Source organism: Chiloscyllium plagiosum, chromosome 12, assembly GCF_004010195.1.
Source record: "Chiloscyllium plagiosum isolate BGI_BamShark_2017 chromosome 12, ASM401019v2, whole genome shotgun sequence".
NCBI lineage: Eukaryota > Metazoa > Chordata > Chondrichthyes > Orectolobiformes > Hemiscylliidae > Chiloscyllium > Chiloscyllium plagiosum.
In genome coordinates this window covers 52137743-52159453 of record NC_057721.1, presented here as the reverse complement: position 1 = coordinate 52159453, position 21711 = coordinate 52137743, and the positions used below count along the sequence as shown (strand labels likewise).

Here is a 21711-nt window from a genome sequence, read left to right as displayed (position 1 = left end):
TTTCGAGCCTGCTGCACTATTCAATAAGATCATGGCTAATCTTTTTGTGGACTTGGCTCCACTTGCCCACGCTCTCGCGGTATCCCTTAATTCCTTTATTTTTCAAACAAAAATCTACCTTCGCTTTAAAAGTGAAGTAGCGTCAACTACTTCACTGGGCAAGGAAGTCCATAGATTAACAACTCAGAGTGAAGAAGTTCCTTCTCAAATCAGTCCTAAATCTGCTCCCTGTAATTTTGAGGCCATACCCTCTTGTCCTAGTCTCACCTACCAGTAGAAATATCCCATCTATTTCTATCTTATCCATTTCCTTCATAACTTTATATGTTTCTGTAAGATCACCTCTCATTCTTCTGAATTTCAGTGAATATAATCCCAAATACTCAGCATCTCCTGATAAGCTAACCCCCTCAACTCCAGTATCAGTCTAGTAAACGACCACTGCACACAGTACTCCAGGTGTGGCCTCACCAGCACCTTGTACAGCTGCAACATACCCCTCTCTGCTGTTAACTCAATCCCCTTGGCAATGAAGGACAAAATTCCATTTGCCTTCTTAATTACTTGTACTTGGAGACAACCCTCTGTGATTCATGCACAAGGACACACTCGTCCCTCTGCATAGTACTATGCTGCAACTTTAACATTCAAGTAATAATCTATTTTGTTACTCTCAACAAAATGTATGACTTCACATTTACTAACATTGGATTCCATCTGTCAGATCTTTGCCCACTCACTCAATGTATCTATGTCCCTTTGCAAAGTTTCACAGTCCTCTGCACACTTTGCTCTGCCATTCATCTTAGTGTCATCTGCAAGCTTTGACACCCTACACGTGGTTCCCAACTCCAAATCACCTATATAAATTGTCAAGAATTATGGTCCCAACACCGATCCTGAGGCACACCACTAATCAGTGATTGCCAGCCAGAATAGAACTCATTTTTGCCCACTCTTTTCTTCCTGCTAGTCAACCAATCCTCTATCCAAGCTAATACCCTACCCCTAATGCCATGCATCCTTATCAAATGCAGCAGCCTCATGTGCGGCACCTTATCAAAGGCCTTTTGGAAATCTACATACGCTACATCTACTGGGTCCCCGTTGTCTACCTTGCTTGAAATGTCTTCATAGAATTCCTAAAGATTTGTGAAGTATGACCTGCCCTTCATGAACCCATGCTGCATCTGCCCAACGGGGCAATTTCTATTGAGATGCCCTGCTATTTCTTTCTTGATAATAGGCTCCAGCATCTTCCTCACTACAGAGGTTAAGCTTACCAGTCTGTGATTCCCTGCCTTTTGTCTGGCTCCTTTTTAAGCAGTGGTGTCACACTTGCTGTTTTCCATCTGTTGGGACTGCCCCAGTGTCCTGACTAAAAAGCATTTCCTTCAATTCCTCCTTCATGCTTGACCCTCTGTGTTAGGTTCTTTTCCTGCAACTTTACACACGAGGTGCAGTTTGCACACACCAACTTCTACAAATAGTTAAAGTTTGTCCAAGCCTGTACAAGCTAGGTGACCCCCTTTGACTCTCCTCGCAGGCGCATGAGGTTGAGTCAAAAGAGGCCCCAACAAAGTAAACCCACCCCCTTTATACAGGTCAGTTGGCCATGCTCACAGATGCTCTGGCCGCTCCTCCACAGTCACGTGCCACTCAAGACAACCTCCATTTACTCATAATCACAGTTACCCCTGGTACAATGGCAGGATGAGATCATCCTCTGAGATAATGCAAATGCTAATACCCTAGTCATGGGGAATCATTATGCAGACGATTTCCTGACTCAGTGATTCACGAAGACAGTGTAGGTGTGACATAGCTCTGGCCAGAAAGCATTTCTGAATGGAAGAGATTGAATGATGGTTTAACTTGACAATAGCAAGGGGGAGTGGTAGCAAAAATGACTGTCTATTTGGAGCATGATTGTCGTCCCCACCCAAAGACAGTACATTTTACCCTTTAATATGACATTGATGTCCAAAGAGGTATTCCCACTTAACCTTTTAATATTACATTTGTCCCCTAGCATTTCCTGAAGGTTATTTGTGCCCTCCCTAGTGAAGACAGATCCAAAGTATTTGTTCACCTGGTCTGTCATCTCTTTGTTACCCATTATGAATTCACCTGATTCTAAGTGCAAGGGACTTACACTTGTCTTCACTGGTATTTTCTCTTCACATATCTGCAGAAGCTTTTACAGTCAGTTTTCATGTTTTCCGCAAGTTTACTTTCATATTCTATTTTCCCCTTCCAAATTAAACCCGTTGTCCTCCTCTGCTGAATTTTAAATTTCTCCTGGTCCTCAGGTTTGCTGCTTTTTCTGGCCAAATTATATGCCTCCCCTTTCGCTTTAACACTCTCCCTGATTTCCCTTGTTAGCTGTCGTTAAGCCACCTTCACGGTTTTACTCTTAGACCAGGGATGTACAATTTTAATCCATGTGTTCTTGAAATGTCTGACATTGCCTATCCACCATCAGTCCTTAACTATCCTGGGCCAATTTATCCTAGCCAATACATGTCTTGTACCATCAAAGTTAACTTTCTTTAAGTTCAGGACCCTAGACTCTGATTTAACTGTATCATTCTCCATCTTAATGAAGAATTCTGTCATATTATGGTCATTCTCCCCCAAAAGGTCTCGCACTACAATGTTGCTAATTAATCCTGTCTCCTTTCACAATACCCAGTCTAGGATGGCTTGCTCTCTCGTTGGTGAGAAAACCATTCCTCATATATCGCATTGCTACTAGTTTGGTTAGTCCAATCAATATGTAGATTTAAGTCATGCATAATAACTTCTATACCCTTACTGCATGCATCTCTAATTATCCTGTTTGATACTGTTTGGTGTTCTATACACAACTCCCCTTTTGGTGTTTTGCAGCTCCACCCATACAGATTCCACATCATCCAGGCGAATGTCTTTCCTTACTATCCTCCTTAATCAGCAATGCTACTCCACCTCCCTTTCCTCTCCATCTATCTTTTCTGAACATTGAATAACCCTGGACATTGAGTTCCCATCCTTGGGTCACCATGGAGCCAGGTCTCTGTGATCCCAATTACATCATATCGGGCATGCAGGCAATTAAGAAAGTACATTTTAGCTTATATTACAAAGGGATTGGAATATAAGGATACATAAAGGCTTTCTTTAATTGTGTAGGACCTTAATGAGACTGCAATATAGTATTGTGTACAACTTTAGTCATCTTATCTAAGATATACCTGCCTCAGAAGCAGTGCAACAGAGCTTCACCTGAATGATTCCCAGGATGAGGGGATTATCCTGTGATAAGATGTTAAATAGACTGAATCTAAATTCCATAGAGTTTAGAAGACTGAGAAGTTCATCCCAGAAGCTGGGAGGTCAAAAATGAGAGGTCACAGTCTGAGAATACATTGCCAACTTAGGACACAGATGAGGAGATCTTTATTGGGATAATTTATTTAGGTTATATATTGGTATATTTTTCTGTACTTAGATATGGGAATGATATGGTACAGGGAAGTTGAAGTAGTAGATCAACAATGTTTGACCAGCAACGCAACCTCAACTCTGCTCCTGCTTCTTACATTCTTATCATCTTACCTGTTTATATCTCTTTGTGGATGACTATAATTATTTTTGTTACAGTCCTCTGATACACCTTGGCACACTTTACTGTGTTAAAGGAACTATGGAAATACAAAATAATACTGTTGTTTAAAGATGTAACATAATATAGTGGAATTTCAGTGATTTAATGAGATGAATATGACCATAGGTGGCAAAGAACCAAGAATTCCTAAATTGCTGTACATTGTTTATTAGCCAGTTATTCCTCAGCAAAAGCTATTATAGGCACAGTTCATCCCTGTTTACTCAGCCAGTACAATCATAAATTACTTAACTGTTCAACATTTGGATTGCAGCTCCATCAACACATCATCAACTCAGTAACGTCAAGGACATGCTTGATTAGTCCATTGTCTATTGTGTAAAAATGTATTCCCTCCCCCATGGCTTCTCCCCCAATGCTATAAGATGAATTCCAGCAACTCACCATGGCTCCTTTGACAGCATCTACCCAAATCAAAACCCTCTAATGAAGAGTTACTGGACTCAAAATGCTAACTCTGCTTTCTTCCTACAGGTGCTGCCAGACCTGCTGAATTTCTTCAGCAATTTCTGTTTTTGTTTCAACTTCAAAGCCTCTATCAGCAACACGACAAGGACAGCACCACATGCAAATATCAGCACCTTTCATTTCTCTTCTCTTCCAAGTTGCGCACAAAATCAACTTAGTCATGGAGATGAACAACACGGAAACAGACCCTTTGATCCAACTCGTCCATGCCGACCAGATATTCTAAATTAATCTAGTCCCATTTGCCAACATTTGGCTGATCTCCTTCTAAACCCTTTGTATCCATGTACCCATCCAGATGCCTTTTAAGTCTTGTAATTGTACCAGCCTCCACCACTTCCTCTGGCAGCTCATTCCTCTGCATGAAAAAGTTGCCCCTTTGGTCCCTTCTAAATCCTTCCCCTCTCACCTTGAACCTAAACCCTCTAGTTTTGGGCACCCTTACCTGGGAAAAAGACTTCGCTATTCACCCTATACATACCTGTCATAATTTCACAAACCTCTATAACGTCATTTGCGAATATATTGTTACTCAATGGATCAAAATCCTGGAAACCCTTCCCTAATAGCACTGTGGGGGTACCTTTACCATACAAACTGCAACCATTTATGATGACTCATTCAGACCATCTCAAGTGCAGTTAGGGTTGGGTGATACTAGCCTTGACTGATTGGCATACTCCCATCCCGCGAGTAAGTAAATTTTTAAAGAGGGATCGTAAGAGCCACCCAGGATATTTCCCAGGTAACATTTGGCCCCAAATTGCAGAGGTAGGATCTAAAATCTAAATGTTCCCCTCCAGGAATACTTACTGTAATCTGACATTTGTGGAACGAACACTATTGTTCCTGCCCCTCTTCAAACATGCAGAGCACCCTATGTAGATTTTAACTGTCAGCTTTGCTAAACTCAGTGATCCAGAAGCTACCAAAGAAGTCACTGGAGGTGAAGGTATACTGATTTTAATGCTCACCTTTGTAGCTGGGCGAAAGGGACAAGATTCACAGAGTAGGCGCATTTTATCTCCCAGTTTCTGGTGTATATGGCTGATCTGGCAATTAGGAGTTGCTGTGTGTAACACGGTCAATTGTTGCAGCACTGATTGATCTTCCTAAATGGAGAACTGCAGATCTCACAGCATGGCTAATGAATCTGTGCAGTTCAAAAGTACAAGGCAGAAAATGTAGCTAATATTCTTCCTTTTATTGCACAGCTTAAGAGGTTTGCTAATGAATTCTCAAATAAACTGGAGTAATGGCAATTCAAACCTCTGTTTCATAACATTATTCAGTTACTTACAGTGTAAACCTTGGACAAATTATCTTGAAAGGGCCTGAGCCAGATCAATGCTGGGAATAAGAATTGGGTTCTGAAGGAGTCTGATGGTTTGGTATGGTGGAATGTAGATGCAATTTCTGTTTTTTTTAACTGAATGATGTAGGAACGTGTTTGCGTTGCTTTTAGGTAAGAAAGCTTCAGGGAAAGGGGGTTCGTCTGACCATGAGGGATGTTGGAAGGAGGAAGATTGGTCATTTTCAAATATTGGGACTAGTGGAACCAAGAAGTTGAAGAAGTTAAAACAGAAAGATGATTCTGCTCTCGGGTAAGTAATCAATTTCTTTCTCTGCCTTCCCTCCATTCATGTTAGAGATTTAACCTGCCAGCCTGTCTCCCATTCACTCAGTTTTAGCTGATGGATTTGTGTGGCAAGTAGTATTTTGTGTCTGACTTGCAAGCTGTCATATTATAAAACAGAGTTAACACTGATATGTGATTTTCAATGGACCTTGAAAATAAGGATGATATCTATGACACTATGACTCTCTTTGTGGTGCATGCTTTTACCTGTGACTGATAGCTTTATATTATGTGACATTGTAAGCATATGAATGAAATGTCTGCTGTTCAAGGGTATTTCTTTTACATCATCTTGCTATCAAGATCAACTTGAAAAGTGTTGCACTAGCTGTTTTTTTTTCCTTCCATAACTGAGCAATGTTGATGTGGAAGTGCTGGTTTTGAACTGGGGGGTGGATAAAGTCAGAAGTCACACTTCACCTGAGTAAAGTTGAGCATTTATTTATTGATGAGAAAATTCTGCCTATGGTTTTATTATGTTTCTCACTCCTGCCAATAACCATTCCATTTCTAATTCTTACATTTTGTGTATTAGCACTATTCTTTTAATACATATCCACTGGCATTGGTAAACCACAACTAGGTAAAAACAAGGGTTGCAGATGCTGGAAACCAGATTCTAGATTAGAGTGGTGCTGGAAAAGCACAGCACGTCAGGCAGCATCTGAGGACCAGGAAAATCCACAACTATAAGATGTGATTTTACAAAGAGAGTCCTGTTGAAAGTTGACTTTTTCTGAATATAATTGTAAAACTATGTTGACCTTGGTATTCCTCATAGGTTTATTTTCATAATCCCAATTTGTATTCCTTCCTATCTGCTTTCTTTACTGTTCATCATTTGCTGTTTTGCTTTTTGCATTTTTGTACTTTTTTTCCTTTTGTTCTTTGTTGTCTCCTATCTTTTTAGTCATCCAGGGCTGTTTTTATTAGCAGTTGGACCTGTTTGGTTTTTCTTCCATAATATGATTATTGTTAGGTAGATGTTTATGTGCTATTAACTAAATCTGGCTTACAATTCCATACTGAATCTAGTATGGCATGCCTGTGACATGAACCAGTAACTATTATAGTCACTCTACTATTGATACAGGGGTTCGGTTAATGTCTACATTTTTGGAATCTATCACTTCACAGCTGTGACCAGGAGGGACCTATATACAACTCCTTCAACATTCTTAAATCTTTTTCAATTAACTCTGCCCATAAAGTTTCCACTGTCTGAATATCTGACATATCCCCACATTGTAGAAGCTCTTAATCACTGCTGCTTCACTTCTAGAATGTACCTTACCTTTCCAATGACCCTGCACCCTGGTATGTTTAGTTCCCAATCCTGCCTTAAAAATGACTCGTGTCATACACTCCAAGTTGAATTTGCAATTGTATTTCATTCAGTCTGTTTCTTATTTCTCCCTGTTTTGTATGAAGGAAACTTATTTGGGTTACACACCCTCATCTGTTCTTAAATTCTAGCCTTTAAGCATATCTGTCTTATTTCTCTTTCATAGTTTAATCATGTTATGTCTCGTACTTTTCCCTTTGCCTTTACTGTCTGGAGCACAGTTTCTGATTGTTTTCTGTTCCCTTTTATGTTTTTTTTTAATCATTATTGTTACTACTTTTTTTTTACTTGCAATCTTCTGGCCTTCCAATTCATCCATTCACGAGTTCAAAGGTCTTGGATCACTCTATTTAATTTTTATGGCAGGACACTGATCCCAGCCCCTCTTAGCTGTAGAATATCCTAATAAAGCCGTTTCTTTATGTCTCATTTCTGACATCATTGATATGGAATTGTGCTTTTCTGGCCACGTTCACCCCTCTAATTTGTTTGCACCAATTTGCACTCGATAGAGAAAATGATCCAGATTATAATCCAGATCTTTAATTTAGCTCCTAGTTCCTGGTAGTGTCTAAACAGGATCTTGTGCCTACTTTTCTATCTGTGATGATCCCAATATGGGTCACAATGATTGATTCCTTCCCTTTCCCTCCATTATCCTTTCAAATAGTTTTATACATCACTCACCCTGGCACCGGCAAACATACTACAGAGGACTCTTGATCAGGCTTGCAAAAGATATTATCTGTCTCCGTAATAATGAACTCTCGACAAGAATCTATTGCACTTACTGTTTTCCTCTCCTTTGTGGACAGTCTTCTGCTTTGCCATGCCATATCTGCATTTTGGGTATACTTCTGAAAAACGTTATGCTTTTCTCACAGATAGCAATTACACTTGCTATAAATTCATTATTTTTCTCTCTTGGTTATCTTATTGTCTTACATTATACACTATCATCATTCCAAATCCTTTATGAACCCACATCTTTCCACAAAGTTGACCAAAGTGTTTTTTTTTAATTCATTCCTGGTATTCATCGGCACCACGGACAGTTATTATCCAACCCTGGTTCATGAGCTGCCACTTTGAGCTGCTTTAATCTTTAATAATGTCTGGAGCAAACTATCCAGATACTGCTCCCAAGTCTGAGTTTTCCACTCTATACTCCAACTCTGTTACTCTAAGCCCCAAAGAACCAAATGGAAATACCCACTTTATATGTGTTAAAATCTAATCTCTGCATCCACTAATTTTCGTGTAATACTATCCAAGCACACAGTCTGTTCTGCTATATCCTAATCCCGATTATTTATATATTTATTATTTATACAAATAAGTTTTTAAATACTTCACAGTGGCTCAATGGTTAGCACTGCTGCCTCACAGTACCAGAGACCCTGGTTCGATCCCAACCTCGAGCAACTGTCTGTGTGGAGTTTGCACGTTCTTGCCATGCCTGTGTGGGTTTGCTCCAGGTGCTCTGGTTTCCTCCCACAATCCAAAGATGTGCATGTCAGATGAATTGTCCATGCTAAGTTGCCCATAGTGTCAGTGATATGTAGGTTAGGTTCATTAATCATGGGTAAATGTAGAGTAATAGAGTAGGGGAACAGATCTGGGTGGGATACCCTTCGGAGGGTCGGTGTGGACTTGGGCCAAATGGCTTGTTTCCACACTGTCGGGATTCTATGAAACTTACACAAACTACTTCATCAGACGCAAAAAGTAGCAAACACCCCCTTCCTCCGACTGCACTGAATTCCTATTGTGCCAAACTTCCACCTTTTGCACACTATTTCCTGTGCACTGTTTTCTATAATCACTTTGTGCTAATCGTTCCCTCCCAAAAACAGTTTATCTTGTTTGATATGGCGCTCTAGAAGAAATCCTGAAAATCTGTAGGTGATCAAGGCTATGAAAATAATGTTAAACTAAAAGAACTGCAGGTGTTGGAAATCAGAAACAAAAACAAAAACCTCAGCAGGTCTGGCAGCATCTGTGGAGAGAAATCAGTGATAACATTTCGGGTCCAGTGACCCTTCTGCAGAACTCTGTTTTTGAGTTTTACCAGCAATTTCTGTTTTTGCGTGTGGCAGTAATGTACTTAAGAACTTTCTTGTCTTCTTTCTAGGTTGGGGAATCTAGAGCAGGAGTTTGCAAAGAAATTCAACAGCCTTCCACAGTACAGTCCAGTAACCTTTGACCGCAAGAACACAACAGTGACAAGAAAAAAGAAAAAGAATAGGAGCGGATCCACTGAGCAACAAAAAAGTGATAAAGGTAGGGCCGGAGAGTATAAAGTAGTCTAGATATATTTTAGTTTTGAATGTATAGAAGTGAATGTACCTTCTATTCGAGGCTGAAACCCCTTTGATGTCAGGTTACTTGTTTACATAACATGTTTGGAATGTTCAGTGGGTCAGGCAACATCTGTGGGGAAAGAATCAGAATTGAGGTTGATACTAGCAAGTCACCAACTTGAATAATAAACTGGTTCTCTCTCTACCCAAGCAGCCCGACTTGTTGCGTATTTATAGCATATTTTATTTTTATTTCGGATTTCTACCTTCCAGAACATTTCTGCTTGTGTATATATATTCCAAAATTAGACATTTCAGTTATTTTCTGGAAACTGCACCTTTTCAAAGAAAAAAAATACAACAACTTGTTGTTGTTTTCTTCTCGCACTGTTCAACATGGAGAGTCTCGATGTGTTCTACACTGACGTACTTGGATACAAATATTTGCCTACCCAAAGAAAGAGAGATAAGCAGGGATGTTCAAAGATTTAGTCGAAAAGACATGGTTTTAAATTTGGAAAGGATGTTGCAGGGATATTGATAGGGAATTTCAAGCACAGCTTTTACAAAACAGAAGATATGCTTGTTCACACTGGGGCTTAAGAGATGGGTGAGATATAAGAAAGGAGGAAAACCACACAGTTGTGAGTGAAATATACAGGCTGCCCAGGAGAGAAATTGAATCCTTGTGTCAAAAATGGTGATAATGATAAAGACTTGGGGTTTCGGAGGCAGCAGTGGAGATGGGTGAACATGTGGAGGTCAAAGTAGACAATCTTTGTAATGGATAGATTATGTGGTCGGAAGATCAGCAAACAATGTGATTTGGATACTGAGATCCCAAACAAATCTGAATCAAAAACTTTCAGGGAGGGTGATAAAATTAGTGAAAGGGGTTTGGGATTCGAAATATGAGTCAAAGCTGATGGCTTCACCTCCAACTCCATTTTGGTTTAGCCCCTTCCCCTCTCCCTACTTCCCCCTCATCTCTAATGCTTTGCATTGCCCTTTATAGGCTTTGCATGTAAATTATTAAATTAGAAAAAATCAAGAGTGATTTGGTGATATAAAAACGTGTCCAGTTCTATATGCAAGCTCTTCTTGTTCTCTGTAAAAAGAAAGCAAAAAAAATGATGGCTTAGGGCACTTGTGGCACATTTGTAGTGACCTTACCTCAGAACCTGGAGATGGGTTCAAGTCTCACCTGTTCCAGAGGTGTGCAATAACATCTCTCAACAGGTCAATTAGATACAGATGATCTTTGAGACTTCCTGGTATTCAACAGAAATGGAAACAGGATCTGATAACACAAGCAGTTTGGGATTGAGAGGGAGTGGAAAGGCAGAGGTAGGTGTGATAACTATATGGGAGTTAACCCCAAACATGTGGAGGTTAATGTGCAAATGTGTTTGAGAGGAAAAGCATGGAATTAGGAGCCTGTCTCCAGAAGAATAGAATCAAAGCCACCGCTGAAGATATTCTGACTTCGATACAATAGGTAAGGGTGTAACAAAAAAACACTGTCATTCAATGAAGTAAAGGGTTTGAAGGAGTGTGTTTTGGATGACTGTGCCAAAACTGCACAAAGAAGTTGGTGAGAATGAGATGGGATCTTGTCGCACTATCTTCAAAGTTATAGAGATATTATATTTGACATTGATTTGTGTTGTTTCTGTACTATGACTACAACAGAAATCTAATTGGAGAATTTCAAACATGTCTTTTTGGTAAAGATAAGGTTGGCAATCCATTCAAGTGAACTGAAGTTAAAGATGAAGCAAAAGACTTCAAGAACAGAGAATGAGATTATTGGAGGAGGTATTTGATGATTATAGTTTTGAAGGGAAGAAGTATAGAACTTGAGGGTTGACAATAATTTACAATGTCAACTAGCTACGAGGAAGGAGGGGTGAGAGTGAAACAAGGTACCATTCCGAACAGAGCATTGGAAATACCCAAGCACAATTAGTAAATTTCTTGTAAGGTCAAAACTAACATTTGTGTCCATGTATGTGCTGGCAGAAATGCAATAAACCTGAATTTGTGGCAGTTTGAAATCAGATTCAAACTCAAAGAGCTCTATTTTCCTTCAATTTGCTAGTGCATAGTGTGTTTTTCAAATGGCAAGTATTAGCCACCTCATAACTGATATAAAAGTGTTTTCTTTTATGTGACTATCTGATGGAGTGACCTGTTATTGTTCTGAATGAATTGTTCATCATTTGTCCAGTGATGAACAATTTTGTTCTCAACACTGTGACTAATTACACATTTGTGAGTTCAGGTAGGAGAACTTAACAGACTTTTCTTCTGTTGAACATTTGGAATGCAACATTGTGCAAGATTGATTTTTGTCTTTGACCACACAGGAACAAGAATGTATTTGAACTTAGTACTTAGGTACAGATAGTGCCAGATTTTCTTCTGTGGCAGTTGATGTAGTCAGAGCACTTGATTTTTGCCTTTCTTGAGACATATTCAACGTTAAGTAAATTAGTATATTTATGCCTTACAGCAGCTGTTACTGCTGTCATCATTATCTTCCCCCATTTCCTTCAGCAGTTATACTGTCCTCTGAAAGTGACCAGTGTGCCAACACGGAAGCATTGGGTTAAATTGTCTGAGGCATAGCTGTATTTTAATTTTCCATTTGCAAGAACAGATTGTGGAATTACCATTATTCTGTTGGAATTAGGAACCCGTTTGGTGAAAACCAGCATTTTCTTTTTTATGTATTTTTTATTTATATTTTTTTAGGATCATCTCCATCTCAGAAAATAGTCAGCAAGTGTAAACACCAAAAGGGGACACATCATTTAACTGATAAAGGTACTAATAAAGGTTCATTTTTGCTCCATGGTGGAACTGATGTTTTTTGATGTAGAGTGAGGTAAGGGAAGAGATGGCCTCAGCTCTTAAACTCTTTCATTGTTCCGGTATGATCTAGCTTCTGTGTAAGTGCTATAACTGCAGATGTTCACATTGTGAAGCATGGATGGAAATCAGCACATAAAACGCCTTAATTGTTCCCAGAGGATGTCACGCATGCATGTAAATTTGTACATAATGGCCGAAGTGCCCCAATGAGACTGTTGGGTTGAATATTGTGGCATGGTAACTTGTTGGAATATAATTAAATCCATGGTAATGATATCCAGTTAATCTCTTTAGATTGCCATAATCATAAATTTAACTAACTGTGAAAGAGTTTAAACTAAGTGTAAAGGCTAGTAAATGGATTACTGCAGTGATATTCTTACAATAAAACACTCTTTACATTAATAGACCTTTTAAGTGTCTAGGTATTGCAAATAGGGATTATAATACCTCCCCTGTGTGAATAAAATAGACCAGACGAGATAAAATTATTTTGAAATTTAATCTGAGTTTTTTCCACTTTCAGTGAGCTAATAATAAAACATTTGCTACCGAAGATCCTTTGATTTCCATGTTATGGCTAGAATGTAAATATGCAGCCTTTACTACAAAAACAGATATGGCATTTTTAAAAGACTCAAATCTTGCATCCACAGTAATTCACAACAATGATCATTTAAACATTTCTAATATTCTAATTAATCCAGGAAGACATAATTAATTAACCATAAAACATCATGGCAAATCTTTGAACCATGCTCTGTTCAATCATTCAGCACCTCAGTCGCAGTGACCAAGTAAAGTCCGAAGTATAAAAGTGATCACATTTCTCCCTATCTGTTGGTGAAATTTGGAATATCCTTCAAACATGATGTATTACATTAAGTTCTTAGAGCCAATATGATTTGTATTTGTCTTTAAATGCTGGAAGTACTAAGATTAAGGCACGTTCTAACCATGCAGCTAGTTACGTGCATTCTGTCATCCATTATGTCACTGATGTTGTACAGACTATCTATGGCTTCCTGTTTCATTTTATACATTTCAGGGCTGTAATAATCCTTTACTTCTGTATTTGGGTTAGAAGGATTAACTATTGGCTGGAAGCTAGGAAAAAAAAGTCTATAAGTTCCTGACATCAATATTTTATAGTGATTGAATTGGTTAATGAGGTTATACTTGAAAGACATTTAGTCAGTTAACTGAATTTTCTTTTAACATGAATTTCAAGTGTACCTTTTTTAGATCAATTCATTTATTCAACTGTAGACATTAAGGGTGCAAATTTCCCATTTTTAATTAACTCTCCATCTCCACCTTCAGTAAACATGACTCAGCTTGTTAAGAGGATGCAAAGCATAACCATGTTTATGAGCCTATCACAAGCCTTGATAATGGTGTCCTAGGACAGTAGAAGCTGCCAATCAAACAGAGACTGGCAGCTTCTGAGTCCCAAAAACCATTGGTTGAAATCTGCTCCTCTGAAATCCAGCAATGGAAAGGTAAGTTCTGTTTTCTCCTACAGGATAGAGTTAGTAGTAGGCTGAGAGGGTTGCCCAGAGATTAATTGATGAGGTGGTAAGAAAAGGGTGAGTGTCTCTTCATTGGCTAATTTGTTTAAATATTTTCTCACCACCTCTGGGGGGTTAAATTGTGCACCAAGAAAAATGTATTAGTGATATAGAATAGTGGTGCAAAGTGCTCTATAAATAAATAGCAAGTGACAGACTTGCATCAATGAAAGAAATATGATCACTGTATGCATACCTGGGAATGGGAAGCTGGGTCAATAAATAACAGCAGTATTCTGCAAGCAAGCTAACTGAAGAGTCTTACTTTATGTGAATGGATACTGTTAGAATGGTGAATTTTGACTCAATTGTTTCTTGCATTTCAGCCATAGCACCACCAGATTCAAACATTGAGGAACATGCAGAGAAAGCAGACCATACTGCATTGGTTCCAAGCAGCCCACTGACAGCTGTTACACAAGAACCTCTCGTTGGCAGCCAAAAGCGCAAGGCTAGAAAAACAAAAATAACACATTTAATCCGAACAGCTGATGGCCGCTTGTCACCTGCAGGGGGTAAGTGGAAAATGGTCAGATTTTGTGATCAGTTGTGTAGGAATGTAGTTTACCATTCACTATGTTTACCATTCACTTTGAGAGTTTTTGAGTAACAGTTCCCTTACTAAGATACCATTTCCAGTGCCAAGCCCTCTACAGGGGATCTGGAGTCTGTGAGTAAGGTAACCAAAACAGACCAATCAGATTGAAAAATCTTTCCTGAGACAAGCAGACTACAAGCCAGGAAATATAAATTAGAAAATTGAATTCAGTATAAAAATCATTAACAGAAAGTGAAATATTGAGAAAGAGATGCCAAAAGAAAAGTTCAAAGATTTATTTTTAAATTCTCCAACAATGAAGGTAAAATCTCCATTGTCCTACTGAACCATTGAGCTGCTCTCTCATTAGTGAGAATTGGCTGATGGAGGTTTAACCTGAGGATCACCACACCCACGAGGGGAGAGTTTGAGGAGGAGGGTCCTTCATGGTATCCTCAGCTTATGTGAAATATTAAAGATTGGAACTACATACTGTGAACCTACATTTTCAGTTTGTTCAACAGTAATTAAAGCTTAGCACATCATTAACAATCCACTTACATCTGAATGTGCAAAGCCCTACCTTTCTCTAGCATGTTTAATAGTAAAGTAGTGGGTGAGCAATGCAAATTAATTTCTTTCATATGCTCAAATGTCACTTCTGTTAGTGAGCTACTGGTGTTGCAAAGCTTGTGGAAGATCACAGTAAATCAGAAAGTAGTTTGCGATTTTCACATTTTATTGCACACTGGGGAGCATGATCACCTCAGCACTATTTCTGATACACATGACCACATGGGCATCTACTTGTAAAAGTGGAAAATGATACTCCTAGAGATTGGACTTGAGGTAAATAGGTGAATGGGGACTTAATTTAAAATAAATGTTTTTCTGTTTATACTACAACCAGTTGTACATTGAGATGGTAAATTAAAGGCACAGTAATCAATTGACCATTTTATCATGGATGCACTGACAAGGGCAAGGTCTGTGATTGTTCAGAGGCTGAACTGTCTTGAGTGGATAATAAAGTTGGTTAAAACTTCAACATCTATTGGAGCTTTCCAAAAAGACCTCTTGGAGAAAAAGGAAAGTTGCAACATTGCTAAAGGATGGGAGAAAAAGAAAATGAAACCATTATAGTTGGGCAGTGTGGAAAGTGCAAAAAGACACTGGGTTTGCCAATGCAATAAATCTGCTTCCAAAGATACAACCAGAGGGTACCCTAAGGCAATGACCACTGAAAAACCATGCATATCATTGTAGCAGCAACAACAGGGAGTGGGCCAGAAACCTGCAAAAGTAGAAGCAAATACATGACTGACCACAATGAAGTTTCAAAGTGGAGGAACCTTCAGCCCGAAATTGACTTATTCGCCATGGTTAATAATGTTCTCCTCATTGCCAGCTATTTTTTAAAATTCTAATTGCCTGTCAGTTAAAGGACATTTCAAGCATGTCCATTGTGGACACAACGAGTGCAAGTATTCACACTGTTCGGTACACCTGGAGAGATCATATCTGACAATGAGCTACATTGAAAAAGGCAGACTTTTTCAAGATTATATGTGCTAAATGGAGTATAAACCAAATGACCACCTCATCACATTATCCCAGAACCAGCCATCTCGGTCAATGAATGGTTCACATTCTCAAAGCACTCATTATAAAGTGTAGGGTATGTTACTATGTTCTCCCTTTGGAGATGGGTGTGCTATAACTATCAGAGGTCATGTTTGGAAACCTGGTTGTCCCAGATTCTCAGAGATACAGAGGGCAAACCTTTCACAAAACAAGAGAAAATGAAGACGGTGCATGATCCACATGTCGAATCTGTAGTTTGACAGAAGTTCAGAATTATACAGGAGATATTTAGAGGTTCCCAAAATGTGCAATGCATTTGATCAAATAAAGTCACAACATCAAAGGGGGTGAGATAAAGAAGGAGCAGAAGCCAATTCGGAACTGTACACAAATCCAAATATATACAAAATGCATTCAAAAATTTGCTTGGATAATGAATGTGAGGAAGGCATACATTATGATAACAATCAACATGCAAGATTTTTTTTAATTTCAAAAATATACTTTACTCATAACATATTTTGATGATCTGTACAATTAGTGGTGCCATTCATAGGCGCACCTTGCATTTCGTTACATACAGAGATCGGAATTAATCATTCGTATATACAGGTCTGTATGTTTACCATTCATATATTTAGCTGAGGCTTTAGCAGAGCCCACTTACTGCTTGGGCCCCCTGTTCTTCTTTGGCAGGCAGATGTTACACGGTGGTCTTTCCCCACCGCACCTTGGCGGCAGCTGCCCCAGGCTTCAGCGCGTCCCTGAACACGTAGTCCTGGACCTTGAAATGTGCCAGTCCGCAACACTCGGTCGGGGTCAGCTCTTTCAGCTGGAAGATCAACAGGTTTCGGACCGCCCAGAGAGCATCTTTGACCAAGTTGATGATCCTCCAGGCACAGTTGATGTTCGTCTCGTTGTGCGTCCCGGGGAACAGACCGTAGAGCACGGAGTCCCGCGTCACGGAGCTGCTCGGGACGAACCTCGACAAACACCACTGCATTCCTCCCCAGACATCCTTTGCGTCGGCACATTCCAGAAGGAGGTGTGTGACAGTTCTCGTCCCCTCTACAGCCGCTTCAAGGACAGCGTGCGGTGCGGCAGAGAGTCCGGGCGTGTATAAAGGATCTCAAAGGCAGGGCCCTTCTCACCACCAGCCAAGCCATGTCTTGGTGCTTATTGGAAAGTTCTGGCGATGAGGCATTCTGCCAAATGACTTTGACAGTCTGCTCAGGGAACCACTCGACAGGATCCGCCCTCTCCTTTTCCCAAAGGGTCTCAAGGACGCTGTGCTGACCACTTTCTGATGGACTTGTGGTCAAAGGTGTTTTTGTTCATAAATTTCTCCACGAAGGACAGGTGATAAAGAACAGTCCAACTACTTGGAACGTTCTGCTGCAGCGAGGCCAGGCCCATCCTTCGTAACACTGGGGACAGGTAGGACAGTAAGTAGTAACACTTGGAGTTTGCGTGCCGGGGAACCACGCACAGCTTGATGCAGCCACACACAAAGGTGGCCATCAGGGTGAGGGTGGCATTGGGTGTGTTTGTTCCCCCCCCTTGCCCAGATCTTTATACTTCGAGTCCCTTCGGACCCGATCCATCTTTGATCTCCATATAAAATGGAAGATGGCCTGGGTGACTGCGACGGCACAGGTTCTGGGAATAGGCCAGACCTGTGCCACATATAACAAAACTGACAGTGCCTCACACCTGCTGACTAGATTTTTTACTCGTGATGGAGAGCGACCGTAGCTTCCATCTGCCCAGTTTCTGCCCCACTTTGCTGATACGCTCCTCCCAAGACTTGGCGCACGCCCCAGCCCCCCGAACCAAATACCCAGCACCTTCAGGTGGTCGGTCCTGACGGTGAAGGGGATCGAGGATTGGTCGGCCCAGTTCCCGAAGAGCATGGTCTCGCTCTTGCCTCCGTTTACCTTGGCCCCCGAGGCCCGTTCGAACTGGTCACATATGCACATGCGCATGGACAGCGGATCCGAGCAGAAAACGGCGACGTCATTCATGTACAGGGAGGCCTTAGCCTGCAGGCCCCCGCTGCCAGGAATAGTCACTCCTCTCAGGCTCTCAGGCTTCCTGATGGACTCAGCAAATGGCTCTATGCAGCACACAAATAAGGCAGGAGAGAGAGGGCAGCCCTGCCTGACTCCAGATCTGACTGGGAAGCTATCTGATTCCCACCCATTGATTGAGACTGCACTGACAATGTTGGTGTAGAGCAGTCTGATCCAATTGCAGATTCCCTCCCCAAAGCCCATTTTGGAGAGAATATCTCTCATATACGTGTGTGATATCCTGTCAAAGGCTTTCTCCTGGTCCAGGCTGATGAGGCAGGTGTCCAACCCTCTCCTGCAAGTAGGCCATCGCATCCCTGAGGAGGGCTAGACTCTCAGCGATCTTCCTGCCCGGTACAGCACAGGTTTGGTCAGGGTGAATCACCGACCCCAGAGCAGACCTGACCCAGTTGGCGATTACCTTTGACAAAATTTTGTAATCCGCATTCAATAGTGAGATTGGTCTCCAATTTCTGAGTTCCTCCCTCTCCCCCTTCCGCTTGTAGATGAGGATGATGATGCCTTTCCTCATGGATTCACTCATGGTACCTGCCCCGAAGCATACTGACATACACCTCCAACAGGTCCTGGCCAATCAAGTCCCACAGAGCAAAGTAGAGCTCGGCCGGTAAGCCGTCGCTTCCGGGTGTTTTATTCTTTTCGAAGGACTGGAAGGCCTTGGTCAGCTCGTCCAGAGATAGCGGCTGGTCCAGCCTCTCCCATGTTTTGTGTCTAAGACCTCTGTGATAGAGGACAGGAATGACTGGGAGGCCGCGCAGTCAGTTGGCTTCGCGTCATAAAGACTGGCATAGAAGGAATTACTGATCCTCATGACGTCAGCCTGAGATGACGTTGTCGAGCCATCTTCTTCCTTCAGGCTGCTGAGCACGGAGCTCTCTTTGTGCACCTTCTGGAAGAAGAAACGTGAGCACGTCTCGTCCTGCTCCACTGAGCGGACCCTGGACCGGAAGATTATCTTGGAGGCCTCCGAGGCAAAGAGCGAGGCTTGCTGGCCCTTCACCTCCTTGAGGTCCTCCATGACATCGACCCCCAATGTCTGCAGCAGGTGCAAGTTCCTCATACTTTCCTGGAGCTGGGACAGCTTTCCCCGCCCCCTGAACACCTTTGAGGATGAAGAACCTCTTGATGTTCTCTTTTACTGTTTCCCACCAGTCCGCTGGGGTCTCAAAGAGGGCCTTCACAGTTCTCCAACCTGCGTAGTCCCTCTTGAGCTCCTCAATGTTTACTGGTATCAATAGCTTTGTGTTCAGCTTCCACGTTCCCTTACCAGCCCGCTGCTCGTCCTGTGGGTGACAGTCGGCCAGCAGGAGGCAGTGGTCAGAGAAGAACACCAGCTTGACGTCTGTGGATCTGACCGAGAGCGTTTCAGACACAAACAGGTAATCTATCCTTGAGCGGATAGACCCGTCTGCCCGTGACCAGGTGTATCTACGCTGCGCTCCGTCTGCAGGTGATCCCCCCCCCCCCCATCTGCATCAATGATACAATTGAAGTCTCCAGCCAGAATGACCGGCCTGGACATAGCCAGCAACAGTGGAAACTGCTGCAGGACGGCCAACCGTTCCCTCTTACCCACTGGGTGGTACATATTAATCCGTCTCAGGGGAGCAGTCTTGTACATGTCATCGGTGACGAGGAGGCGCCCGCCCACCACCTCCTTAACCTCGGAGATGGTGAAGTTGCCTCCTCGCAACAGGATGCCAGGCAGCGCAAGTGCAAGATTTATTTTTTTATTTCAAAATATACTTTATTCATAAAATAATTTGATGGTCTGTACAGTTTGGTCATGCCATACATACGTAAACATTTACATAGATCAGAATTTATAATTTTTATATACAGGTCTGTACGTTTATCAATCAGATGTCCATATATTTAGCTGAGGCGTCAGCAGAGCCCAAATGACTGCGTGGGCCCCCTGTTCTTAGACAGGCAGATGTTACACAGTGGTCTTTCCCCACCGCGCCTTGGCGGCAGCTGCCCCAAGCTTCAGCGCGTCCCTCAACACATATTCCTGGACCTTGGAATGTGCCAGTCTGTAACACTCAGTCGGGGTCAACCCCTTCAGCTGGAAGATCAGCAGGTTTCGGACCACCCAGAGAGCGTCCTTGGAGAGAGTTGATGATCCTCCAGACACAGTTGATGTTCATCTCTGTGTGCATCCCGGGGAACAGACTGTAGAGCACTGAGTCCCGCGTCACGGCGCTGCTCGGGACGAACCTCAACAAACACCATTGCATTCTTCTCCAGACTTCTTCTGTGTAGGCACTTTCCAGAATGAGGTGTGTGACAGTCTCGTTTCCCCCCCCCCCCCCCCCGCAGCCGCTTCGAGGGCAGCGTGCGGTGCGGCTAAGAGTCCGGGCGTGCATGAAGGATCTCACAGGCAGAGCCCTTCTCACCACCAGCCAAGCCATGTCTTGGTGCTTGTTGGAAAGTTCTGGTGATGAGGCATTCTGCCAAATGGCTTTGACAGTGTGCTCAGGGAACCGCTCGATAGGATCCACCCTCTCCTTTTCCTGAAGGGTCTCAAGGACACTATGCGCTGACCACTTCCTGATGGACTTGTGGTCAAAGGTGTTTTTTTTTCATAAGCTTCTCCACAAAGGACAGGTAATATGGAACGGTCCAACTACTCTGAGCGATTTCAACTCATTCATAACTTGAACACCCAAGTATAAAGTCTAAATCTTTGGAAGGTTGCATCATCCAGAGAGTTGTCAAGCCACCTCTTTGTTAAACCGACTGTTAAATGCATCCATTTTTCGATTGTTGTTTCTGTGTAAATAGTATTACAGCTACTCAAATATATGTAAATTTTCATTCTTAGTACATGCCACTTTATCTTGGATGGCAGGGTTGAGGAAGGAATCTCTGTTATTAGAGGGCTGAATATGCTAATGAGTCAGGAAGCAGGATGAAATACCATGACCAACTGCCATCTGCAGTCCAGCAGAAGGGAGTTGTGTTCATTGTTGTTTGTAACAGCAAGTTGTAGCCTGAGCTATTGAATAAATCTGAGGTTTCCATCTAAACTGAATCAACTCTACTTAATCTATGTAACTTTCCAATAACACTTGAAATATGGCACAGGATATACCATTGAACAGTAATGGCAGGTTCCCATCCATGAACGATCTTCATGAGATATCAGGTGAGTTTTAACAATCTGATAGCTGTCATGGTCATTTGGTCCCCTGCTAGTCCACAGATTGCTACAATCAGACTTCTGGACTACCAGTTCAGCATCCTGCTTTCTGCCCTCCACGAGCTTACACATTAATCTAGGCAAATCTTTGCTCCTAAATGGTAATTCTTTAAACATGTTCTTAAGCTAGATAACTGCACTTACTTCTCAAAATATTTAAATAGACCCTGTTTAAGTTAATAAATTGCTGAGGAAGTCTCACGATAAATAAAATACTTCAAAATGAACCCTATCTGCAGAATCCTACAAAAATAGCATCAGCAAGTAGAATTGATAAGTTGCAGGGACAAAAATAGAAATTGCTGGAAAGTTCAGCAGGTCTGGCAGCATCTGTAGAGGGAAATCAGAGTTCACGTTTTGAGTCTGGTTACTCTATCTCGGAACTCTTCTGACGATTTTCCAGCATCTGCGATTATTT

The 21711-nt window shown here is 41.6% G+C and overlaps 1 protein-coding gene across 8 annotated transcripts in view; it reads left to right on the top strand.

Annotated features, from left to right (window-relative positions):
* Window positions 1-21711, top strand: part of LOC122555258 (HMG box transcription factor BBX) — a 223432-nt gene that overhangs the window by 188920 nt on the left and 12801 nt on the right. For 5 of the 8 annotated variants that reach the window (XM_043701070.1, XM_043701068.1, XM_043701069.1 and 2 more), the window contains 4 exons: window positions 5604-5742; window positions 9257-9405; window positions 12183-12254; window positions 14200-14388. In XM_043701070.1, coding sequence (XP_043557005.1) covers window positions 5604-5742; window positions 9257-9405; window positions 12183-12254; window positions 14200-14388 — 549 coding nt within the window. The remainder of the gene's footprint in view (window positions 1-5603; window positions 5743-9256; window positions 9406-12182; window positions 12255-14199; window positions 14389-21711) is intronic. The other 3 variants (XM_043701071.1, XM_043701073.1, XM_043701072.1) reach the window with 3 other exon arrangements.